At 43.9% G+C, this 12,159-nt stretch overlaps 1 protein-coding gene across 4 annotated transcripts in view; it reads left to right on the top strand.

The window, feature by feature from the left end:
• LOC306943948 (histone-lysine N-methyltransferase 2C-like) overlaps nt 1–12,159 on the top strand; it is a 99,691-nt gene that overhangs the window by 31,127 nt on the left and 56,405 nt on the right. For all 4 annotated transcript variants that reach the window (XM_079530506.1, XM_079530507.1, XM_079530508.1 and 1 more), the window contains exons 8-12: nt 52–214; nt 577–748; nt 3,626–3,740; nt 6,510–6,685; nt 6,933–7,294. In XM_079530506.1, the coding sequence (XP_079386632.1) occupies nt 52–214; nt 577–748; nt 3,626–3,740; nt 6,510–6,685; nt 6,933–7,294 (988 nt within the window). The remainder of the gene's footprint in view (nt 1–51; nt 215–576; nt 749–3,625; nt 3,741–6,509; nt 6,686–6,932; nt 7,295–12,159) is intronic.

The raw sequence follows: 12,159 nt of genomic DNA, 5'->3' as shown, positions 1-12,159 counted from the left end.
AACAGAATGCTTCATTTAATTTCAAATCCCTCTTTCACTTTGTCTCTATAGCACTGTGCATACTGTAAGCGCCTTGGAGCATCCATTAAGTGCTGTGCTGACGGATGTACTCAACTCTACCATTTCCCCTGTGCGGGGGCAGCGGGGACTTTTCAGGATGTCAGGAGTGTCTCCCTCCTCTGTCCAGAACACATTGAATTGGCCATTCACAGATGTAAGTCCACTAGAATTGAATACACTTAATTCCTTTGAATATTACACAAATAAATGGCTAATGTAGTAATTTTAAATTAAAAGCAGTGAGACTGTGTTATATTGGCTCAACAGCATGATGACCAAATGTTTCCAATAGAGCTTTTCACGGTCACTAAATGACAGACCCGAACTCTAATTTGTTCCCCTGACCCGATTGTATTATGTTTTTCCAAATGACGGAACCAAACCGAAATTGGGTTCGAGATCCGAATGGACCAGGATTTTTTTTAAAGACTGATCAGGCTAGGCCGGAGTACCTTCGGTGGACCTGTGAAGATGCATAGTTGCCATCTTATTTTAAACTATTCTCCCTCTGTTCAGTTGCAGATGATGTTAACTGCGCGCTGTGTGATAGCCCGGGTGACATCATGGACCAGCTATTCTGCACCAGCTGTGGTCAGCATTACCATGGGATGTGCCTGGATATGGCCGTGACCCCTCTAAGAAGGGCAGGGTGGCAGTGCCCTGAGTGCAAAATCTGCCAGACGTGCAAGTGAGTCACCTTGGCCTGTACCGGCCCACTCAATCTGCCCTAATCCTAATCCCCAACACTAAAAGATGTTGCCCGCTCATAGGTTGTCTATTACCTTCACTCCCCTTCCTACTCCTTCTCTGCGGCCGCCAGGCATGGTGCAGACCTGTCAGTTTGTTTACCTCCTCTGTGGTTTGTGGAGAGCAAACCGGATGTTATGCCCCGAAGCTCAGTTCTCTAATACTTTGACCCTCTATAAACAACACGGCTGCTACAGCTATACCAGCCTGGAGACATCCACTATAGCCTGCTCCCCACTCCAAGGCCAAACAGGCCTAGCAAGTGCTCATTATGCAATTCTCACATTTTCCCCCCTGCATAACATTATTTTGTTTTGTGTCGATAATAAAAAGAAGCATATACTGTATATTCTGAGCTGCTCGTCATTCGCATGTGGCTGAAAACATTGCCAACGCCCCCACATGTTTGTAGTCCCTGTCACTGCCAACCCATACTTGGGGAGGCTGTAGACAAGCATGTCTCCTCAAATATACATGCAGTCACCTTGTTTTCACCCGACAGTGAGGAGTTTCACCGGGAGGAAGTAAGCGTCCGTCCACTCCAGTGGCACATACTATGCCTCTAATGGTGTAAGCACACTTAAGCCGCAAGAAACAGCTGGTGGTTGGAAATGACGCTGCAAGTTGAAGCCGCGCGCAAGGGTCATTTCCATCCACCAGCTGTTTAAAAACCCGGAAGAGACGCCTGGTCTAGGCGTTTTCTTGCCGCTTCTTGGCGCATACACGCGCCTTACATTCTCTCTTCTGAACAGGTCAGGCACCCCGGCGACCAATCTGTAGGAGTCACTAGTGCCGTGTCAGTCTCTTCCTGCTGGCTTCCCAATTCGCGAACACAGCCAGTTGTTGGTGCTGGAGGCACCATGCAGGAATTGATCCGTCCCAGTCTTGTTGGTGACGGGCAATTCAATTAAGAAAGTTCAAGTGAAACAAATTTATTGAAATAATAAAGTTACAAGTTTTAGCGATTTAGATTCCATTAAAATAATACATATGACAAGCCAAGACGCTGTTGGTGAACTCAATGGACAATGACAATGGAGACATTGCAAGGTGGAACTGGGGTTGGGTAGGAGGTGGATTACTTAACATTTATTCTGAAAAGATAATGACCGATTGAGGGCCAGTAGTATTAAAAAAAAGGAGTCAATCGCCCGATTGGCTGACTGCAAATTGAAAGAATCAGATTCACTAGTAGACGTATAGCTCATGCTTAAAATTGTGAATGCAAGGCTTTGACAACATAGGGAAAAGGAAGTGTCAAGTCAAGTCAATTTTATTTATATAGCACATTTAAAAACAACAGCAGTTGACCCAAAGTGCTTTCCAGAAAACAGGTAGACCGTAGTCTATCCACAGTGCAAATAGTAGAACATGTAATACAATCATAAAACAGGCCAATCAAACAAAATAACAACGTGGTTGAAATTCCCAGAAAAGAGAGAGAAAAGATAGAAATCTTTAATTGAATTCTCACCTAATTCTCACACACACACAGATACAGCATTAGGAGTTCCTAATCCTAAAGTCTTCAACGTTATTTTGACACTCGGAGTCCAGATATCCCTATTATATAACAACGAGACTGTTTTTGAGGAAAAACCGCCTGAGGGTTTGGGCTGTGTGAAATTAGTAATCATGTATGAGGTCTAAAGGGCGGCCTTGCTGAATGTGTTAAGATGCTGTCTGGGAATCAGAAGGTGCCTGGTTCACCCCAACGGTCGACCTAGTCTGTCCCTGAGCAAGGCATTGAAACTAAACGAATATCAGATAAATCATGAATTAATCATGATATATTGTCATTCGTAACTATGCCCAAAATATGCCAATTTTTCTCTGTATATATTTGTGGGAACGGAAAGATAGATGACTCGCTCTCTCTGTCTCTCGCTCTGTGATTTGAGCTGCTGCCTACAGTACGTATATTGCGCTCCTTTCCTTGCACTAACCAACTTTCCCCCCCATCTAGATAGATCCAAACAATGATCCAAACAAGATGAGAACATGTTCTTGGCCTTTCCATTCCCACAAAAATATACAGAGACTATGAGCATAGATACGCATGGGAATTAATCATGAAACATTATTAATCTGATTCAAATTGTAATGGTTTAACAGCCCTTTACAGATCCTCAAACTATCCTCAAAATAAAATCACGTTCACAAAATCAATGAATCCACTTTTTGACTACTTGCCAGCCTTGACACCATTTATTGCCATTGCCCTTGTCTCATCCAGTTCCAGCTGTCACAATCGTTTTAGTTTGTTATTTGAACTTGAACTCTTGAACTCTCCAAGTAGCTGAGCTGCAAGGGTAGAGGTTTGGAGGAAAACTGTTGATTCAAAGTTTTGTTTGACTGAGGGTAACCAATTGAAGGCTCCCCGTGTCTCTTCTCATGATTTCAAAGCAGGAACCCACAGAATAATATGCAAAATATGCAAAACTATTCGACATTTTCCGAACATTTTTTTTTTTTTTTTTTTTAAAGATATTTCAACATTTAAAAAAAATAGCAGATGTACAAGCTTGCAACTTTTTTTTAATAACCTATGGTTTAAGTGCTCATAATGATTATGATGCTGTGTTAACACATTTGGCTGAGGATCACCTGGACCCCCCAAGGGGTCCCTGGACCCCACTTTGAGAGCCACTGGTTTAGTAGTCACTAAACTAAAGCGACATCTTTTTCATTGCAAGACAAACCTGCTATGCTCAGTATGCTGTCTCTGACTGTGGTGTCCTTTGAATGATATGCTTCAGTGAGTGTATACATTTGACCAAATGTCATTTTCCTCCGTTTTGCTTTCCCCGGCATGCAGAAACCCAGGAGAGGACACCAAGATGTTGGTGTGTGACATGTGCGACAAAGGCTACCACACCTTCTGCCTACAACCTGCCATGGAGACTCTCCCCACCAACGGCTGGAGATGCAAGGTGGGACAAAATGTCAAATGGCTAGAATGGCTTCTACCTAGTAATGGCAGGCAGTGTTTCTCGTGGGTCAGGGCCCAAAAGTGGGTCGCAAGGCAATCTGATAGGTTTGCAACAAAGAACAAGATAAGGTAATAGATATTGGGTTGCAGCGATGCTTCAAGCCTATAGTGTGTACTACCTTGAGCATGTGATCTTTTGGTATCGGTGTTAATGGTAATGTCAGATGGATAACTGCAGCACAAACTTCTTGATGCACCATATAAGATTTTCCTTGGTGGCATTACCCGTAGTATGGTATTGTCCTACCAGTGCTGGTTTATTATTGTGGCTGAAATGACACGCCTTGTGACTATTTTTCTTATTTGTCATCACAATTAATAATATGATGATGATTTTTGGTGAAAAATAAGAGTTTCTCTAGAACAGTCTGCACACACTGTGCAGGAAGCACATGAGTTACATTGTAGAGGCGGGATAGCTGCTGCTGATTGGCCAGGCCGTTTTGTGGCCGAGCATCAAGTCTGCCTGAGAGTTCCCAGATGGGAGCAGGAAGGGGGAACCCAGTGTACTCTCTGCTGCCCCATCTGGCGGAGTCAGGTTACCTTTACCAGCCAATGTTACGAAACATCAACTCAAGAGTTTTATGCACATCCATCATGCAGGTACAATGAACGGAGTGAAAGACTTAATATTTTGCTTCTATCGATGCACTGCGGTGAATAAAAACCTTATTTAGGTTTGCAAAGGTGTGTTAATGTGTGTTGTGTAATTGTGCAGCCCTGATTGGTGTGATATCTTAGGTCAAATGGTGTATATAATGCACCTGTGTTCATTGAATGTGCCTCTGTGAGTGTTGAAATGGGCTGTGCAGTGTTTGGTTATCAACCCTTTCACAATTGCATCATTTAACAATACAAAATCATGATCTTTGTCTTTGATTACTTTATTTTAATTGTGCAGCACCATGTCCTACCCAGTTTCACTACTCGTACTACATTCTTCTTCCTGCACATTAGCCTTTGTCCTAATGCATAGGAAAGTGTCCACCACAGAAGAGAATAATTACTTTTTTTTGGTGGTTTGCGTCTGTGCTTCCTGTGGTTAAGAAATTAATCGTGCTGGCTGATCTTTTGAATGCTGCCGTTAAACCTCAGCTCCACAAGATAACTCTGTATGTGTGTGTGTGGTTCTTTCTGTGCATGCGCTTATTTACATGCGTGCATGTGTACGGCTGCATACACATGGGACTAACGGATATAGCGCATGCACTGCACAATCACACGTGTGTGTGTGTGTGTGCAACGGAAGTACATGCCTCCCACCATTGCAGGCTTCTGGCAGTGCAGGTGCCACGTCTGTCAACCCAGGCAGCTGGCTAGCACATTGCCCAATCAGCTGCGGCGGTCGTCAGGCCAAGGTGCGCATAGACAACCACAGCAGTAGAGGAGGAACCAGCTGGTGGAACATCTACACACTTAACATCTCTGTCTGACTCAGCACGGCAGCACAGGAACGCAGTCTTACAGCCCCACCACCCCCCCCCCCCCCCCCCCAGCAGCACACTCTGGTGCTCGCTTTCCATTCACCCCTCCCCTCCACCCGCACCCCCAAGGCAGTTTTGTTCTGAGTGCAGCCATGTGCATCTCCATGTCTTGGAAATGAATGAAAAATGAATCATTGCTCCAGTTTCAGCTCTCTGGCGTGTTCCTCCAGCCAGCTGGATTGTCTGAGCCTCGTCCCTCGTAGACTTCTTCGCTGTTTGTTTACTGTGTATCTGCGGGTGGAGTCTGACAAGCACTTAGTTGCTTGCGAAGTTGTCCTTGATCTACCACTCAAACTTTTATTCCGGTTTCTTTCTTAGACAGTCACACTAGGAAATTAAGGAAATATTACAACAACTCTGTGACTGTGACACACGAGGAGCATTACCCTTATTTGTAAGGTTAGACATATAGCACCTGACATATAGCACCTGAGCAAGGAATTGGGAAAAATAATTGATCATACTGATCGATTTGATACTCCACTCGGTGGGCTTGTAGATCTGCTATTTTTCAATAGCTAAATTATAACATAATGTTTAAAACACCAAAAAAAACGTGTGATATTTATAGATTTTGAATTTAATTGATCAATGTCACCATGGTCCACATACAAAAAAGAAAAAAAAAGGGCACATTGCTGTCCAGAGGACAAAGGGCAGGTGCTCTAGCACCACCTAGTGTCTATCTGTGCATGCCACTGTCTGTCTAGGCAGCTAACTGTTAGAAAGCTGCTGCCTCTGCTCTTGTGCTGGCTGCTGGAATAGGCAACCACCCCCTACATAATGGAAAGGGAGAGCAAGCAAGAGAAAGCCTGTATATACTTCCACAACAGATTATCACATGAGTGCTGGTGTTTGGTGTTTTCTTTTTGTAGGTTCTCTTGCAGTAAGAAAAATACAATAAAAAGGCTGATTTTTTTTTGCAGAAAAACGATTCATGCCACATCATCACATCCATGGTGGTGAAACGTGTCTCTGTCTGTGTCTCTTTCACCTCTGCTTAGTGTGTGTGTGTGTGTGTGTGTGTGTGTGTGTGTGTGTGTGTGTGTGTGTGTGTGTGTGTGTGTGTGTGTGTGTGTGTGTGTGTGTGTGTGTGTGTGTGTGTGTGTGTGTGTGTGTGTGTGTGTGTGTGTGTGTGTGTGTGTGTGTGTGTGTGTGTGTGTGGGGTATGCTGAGGCTTTGCCAATCATCTTGCTAATGGGACCTCCATCCTTCCGCTTTCACAGAACTGCAGAATATGTATCCAATGTGGGACAAGAACCGGCGGCCAGTGGCACCACACCAGCCTGCTGTGTGAGAACTGTGTCCAACATCAGGACCCCACTCTTTGCTGCCCTCTGTGTGCCTGCATCCTTGATCCTGAGCACCACAAAGACCTGCTCTCCTGCCACAGCTGCAAAAGGTAGAGTATCATAATCCGCTTCATCAGGCTTATGACCTCTGAATGAGGAATCCTGATGTCTAGTCTACCCACCATTGACGGAGCCTTGCTGGTAAAAAGAGGAAGCTGCCTAATTCTTTCCTCTGGGGAAGTTGGTTGTCCCTTGTAAAATGTGTTTGTGTGGGGGGGAGACACAAAGGCAAAACACTGCATAGAAATCTCTTGTCGTGTCATCCGATAAATCCCTTTCTCTTTCGCTTGCTTTCAGATGGCTGCACCTGGAGTGCGAGCGTCAGAACTCAGGCCAAGCAGACATCCACCCCAGGGAAGACTATGTTTGCTCCAACTGCAGGTCTCCTGCTCCGGAGCAGGCCCTGCAGGCGGAGGAGGATATGGACACCGGGCCGGAGCTTAGCCCTCAGTCGGCCTCAATGCACACAGACTCGGAGGCCGGCCTACCGCTGGCTCCAACGCACACGGACTCAGAACCTGGCACTGAACCGCCTGCTGAAATGCACAATGACCCCGAACCGGAATTACTCACCGTTCCATTGCACTCGGACAGGGAGCCGGTCCAAGTCCAAGCCGCTGTTCAGGAGGAGATCCTAGCCACGTCGGCCCAAAAGCCTGGTGAGTCCTTTTGTTCCAACAGCGCACTAGACTGTACTCACTTCAGGAATACAGTCTCAGGGACAGGGACTTTTTTGCCCCTGAAATGCCACTGTGTTTTTCCTGCAAATCTCTTTATTTCCCCTGCATACCCTAGTGTCCCTAGACTCCCTACTTGACTTGGCAGGTGCAGTCATCAGAGCAAGAGTGGATTGTTTGTCGCCTGGCTTTTTACCTCTCAGTATTACAAACTATACAAAGTATTGCCACCATGATCTAGAATCATACACAATAGGCTGTTGGGTCAGTAAAGGCTGCAGGCACGTAGAGAAATTCCACAGTTGAGAATTCTTTGTCTCTGCCTCTGTCAGATGCAGGTGTGTGGACCAGCTCCAGGTTGATTAGTATCTGAAGTAAAAAAGAAATCCTCTGTTGTGGCAGATGAAGGGACTGGAGTTTGTATGAAGATCAGAGACGACCACACTCGCACTCTTAATTCGCTCCAAAACCACATTCTGTAATAGCTTTCCATAAGCAGATATTGTCCTGTAACCGCAGTTCATAGTTTTTTCATTGTGAAATTAAAAAGCACTTTTGCTTCCCCCTGCTGTTTCTTGGAAGAAGAGCTTTGGCTGCACGGGTTGACACTGAGGTCTCAAGACGGGTTATGTTTCACTGCCCGAGGGTCATGTTCACTTGGTAAAAAAACGTAAATGAGCTTGTTTTTTTTTATTTAGTTTAAAATGGACATAAACATAGCTAACTGGTTTGATCATTCATGTTTCTCCAGCCAACAGTGCAAACTGTGCTGTGTCTATGTGCTCATGTACTTAAGTGTACATTAAAGTTAGGCTCCCATCATCTGCTAGTTTATACTTGCCTCTTTACTGCACTGTTGAACTTTTGTAGAACCCTGTCCCAGTGTTGTATACAGTGTAGCTACCTGGACATGATGTAAAAATGCTAATATTTCATCTTTAAGTGGATTCTGTTATACTTATGTACTACTTAGTTTTGGGGAGAGTGGAATTGCTGTATTCATGTTATATTAGCTACCCTTGATGTAAGTTCTCTACCACAGTGGTTCTCAAAGTGGAGCGGTTCCGAGGGGTTTCCCAACAAAATGTGGAACGGTTTAATTTCACTTGGATTGACTCTTACTTAGAGTTCTTCACGGGTCCATCTGAACTGAACCTTCTGACAGTTCCTACCTGAGACCTGTATAGGTTCGGGTCCGTATTGTTATCGAAGTCACTCGGGCAGGCTGGGTTGGTTCACATTCCTGGCTCTGTTTATGATGATTTGTGATACCTGAGTGGATCTGAGAAGAGCCATACTCAGCACTGATCAGTAGAGAAAAGCATGAAGTATGATTTGTACTTTTTGTAGACTGACCTCAGATTACTGTACCGCAAAATAAGAGGGGGAAAGTTGAGCTATCGGTAGAAAAACTATGCAGAAAAAACGACACATATTAGGGCTGTACCCGACTCTAAATGTTTAGACCATGTTACAGCATACCAAGTGCAACATAGGCTATACATGGCCATAGGTAAATGTTTTCTTCATTGATTGCATTTTGTGCAATAAATCCATTACAACTATACAATATATGACGACAGAAGGTTTATTTTAATTGACGACAATGGATCAGAGTGCACATTGTGTGTAGTACAGTTACAGTTTGCTGAGGTTTGCGTGATCTGCGCAAAACCCCTTTTGGTGTTTTAAACATTATGTTATAATTTAGCTATTGAAAAATAGCAGATCTACAAGCTCATAGCGCGCCACCGAGTGGCGCGCTACGAGCTTGTAGGTCTGCTATTTTTGAAAAATCGTGAAAATATTTATTTCAGAAAACTGGAGGATTTAGAAGGATTTTTTTTAAAATTTTGAGGTCAGGCCTAAATGGGTCAAATGATAAGGGACAATATCGGTGGCACCCAACTGTATGTAGCACAATGCAACTGTAGCCAGCATGAGATAAAATGACTCGCCTATGGAGCTCGAAAGAGAACACACTTCCAAAGTGTGTACTTTGTGTAGGTCACAAGCTCATGGTTTTCATATCGTGAATGTATGACGTTTTGCCCAAATGTTGCCTTTAAATGTCCGTTGTCTTGTTTACTTCTGACCAGCCTCAAGATCCTCTGAAAACTGGATTATGGATATTTTATTGTATTGATATGTTTAGTCAACCCAGGTTTTATTTTGAGGTCTACCTACTTCAAACACTACTACTGCTGAGTAGGTGAAACCAACTTGACGACTTAGGGGCCTCTGACTTGAATCGTCAATTTTCAGGGGTAGTTGAAAATGATACATCTACAACAAACTCACAACGTGTCGTTGTGAGCTTCTGCTATTTTCAGGCTTTAGGTTTCAGATTAGGTCATGAAGTTAATACTGTGTAATTTTCATTTTTGTAGTATTTTTGGTGACACTAGTGGCAGCTACAAACTACAAAGTCAATACAACAATCTGTTACTTATATGATTCCCAGAAGTCTGTTCAAAATGAAATGGTCTCGCCGGAAGCATCGGGCCGAAACAAATGTAACGTCGGTGGTTTGACCTGTCAGGGCTCTGAGAGTCCGTGTGCAGAGTGCAGCCATGCCGCTCCACAGAGTCCACACCAGGGCTCGCGTGCAGAATGCACACATGCCGCTCCACACCAGGGCTCGAAATGATCTTTTTTTACTTGGTAGCACTGGTGCTCCTATTTAAAAATGTAGGAGCATCGGCTAAACTTTTCAGCACAGAGGGGTTGACACTTAAGGTCTCAGAGGCACTTGCCTGTCGGGCAAGTACAGGTCATGTTCTACTTGCCCAAAGGTCATGCTCACTTGCCTGAAAAGTAAATCGCATATTATATAATGCTAAAATGTCATGGCTCATTTTTTTATAATTCTATAGAAATATCGATTTTAATTAAAAAAATCAAGAGTATATCGATATGTAAACAGCAAATATCGTATCGTTTGACTTTGTATCGTATCATTTTACAATGGAAATAATCTATATCGAGTTGTTTTGCAATGGAAATATATATTTTTTTATCAATACTAAGTATTTAGCGATTTTAAGAAGAAAAAAGCTCCATATAGCTATCGATAAATGTGTGTATTCTCTGTGTTCATGTCAAGGCGTGGGTTTTCCATATATTTTCAAATACAATGTCCATCTATTTGCCAGAGAATCACTGTGTTTACTTATTTATATCCATAATTATAAATCTTTCCCTTAAAAAACCTGCACTATCCACAAGTTTCACACATATTTAATGTATTTACTAGTAGTTACTGTATCGATTTCAAATCATTGAATCGTATCGTATCGCCATAATGAACCAATATCGTCCATGTATCGTATTGTCAACCATTTATCGTGATGCGTATCGTATCGCTGTTAAAATGTATCATTACACCCCTACTACATAGCTATGACTATGGGATCACACTTGTTATTTTATATTTTTAAGTGTAACAACAGTGAAAACGGCACATTATAGATAAACAGTGCTCTTTATTTTACATTCCACAGACCAGAAGACAGCGCGCTCTGGTCATGTTCAGTTCAGGTGTTGTGTTTATAGATTAGGTTGCATCCCCTCTCAAATGAGCACTTGTCCGGTCGGGCAACCTGAACGCAAACTCCACCTGCCCGAAAGTTTAATTTACCTGCCAGGGGCAGATGGGCAACCCTTAGTGTTAATGCCTGCCCCCCAAAAATGTAAGGACCACCAATATTTTATACTAAACAATATAACCGTACGCTTTTGTAAGGACCTTAAAATATATCCTTTTTTGAGTGGTGTAAACCACTCCTACAACTGGCTTTGTTAGTTTATTGAGTGGTGTAAACCACTCCTACAACTGGCTTTGTTAGTTTACGTGTCTGTCTGTTTGTCTGTCTGTTCGTACCAAAAAATGAGCATGGTTGCTATGATCACCCAGTTCACACGGGTGTGATTTCATTACGTCAGACATTACGTCAGACCACAGCTGATCAGTCTATATAAGACCTTACACCACTCAGTTCACACGGGTGTGATTTTTTTTTAAAACAGCATATGTCCACTAGAGCGTTTTCGTTGACAGTATGTTGTATTTCTGTTGTATGACATGGTCGGTTGAGTATAAATGAGCCTTTAGACTACGCATTACAGCTCTAGGCCACGCTGTAGCATCACTGTGCCCTGGCATAGCCCCACTTTCACAATAACTACTCAGTGTTCCCAATGGCAACAGAACCTCCTTTCCTTCTTCCCTCGCGGACATATAAGCAGCATCAACATTGTGAATTGCTTGACACTGCCGCCAGAAACTTACGAAGCAAAGGACTCCATCTCCACTCTGATCCGTGGCACTTGGCTGCCAGCAGTAGACCCCTGGAAGCAGGGGAATGAGCGGTGGGGCTGGGCATATTGGATCCAGCCACACTGCCCACACTCTTGTCTAGACGGACGACTCCACAGGCAGGAGAGAAATGGATTGGACTAGCATGATGGTGATGATGACAGATCCCTATGCCTGCAACCTGCCTCGGAGCTAAGCAGGCTCATTCATGACTGCTCACGGAGACCTGCTCGTGCGCACACACGCTCACAGTAGCAGCATTCACTCTCTCACTCCTCTGGCTGCACACTGCGGAGTGCGAGTCCTGTAATAATGATCAGTGGGTGTGTTGGAAGAAGTTGTTTTTCGTGCCAGCCCAGGCCACGAGGTGCTGCCTGCATCATAGATTTAACTGATAAGGTTGCGCCTCCCCCGCTGTGGTTGTAAATAACCGTTTAGCAGTGGCCTGCCGACTCTGATCTGTGTATTGATTTGAGGGAAGCCATCAGAGGTTTGTACCCTGCTCTCCAGAATTGGACTGAGCCGAGCT

This window comes from Electrona antarctica (assembly GCF_951216825.1).
Source record: "Electrona antarctica genome assembly, chromosome: 19".
In the NCBI taxonomy this organism is placed as follows: Eukaryota; Metazoa; Chordata; class Actinopteri; order Myctophiformes; family Myctophidae; genus Electrona; species Electrona antarctica.
This window is presented reverse-complemented; position numbering and strand designations above follow the sequence as displayed.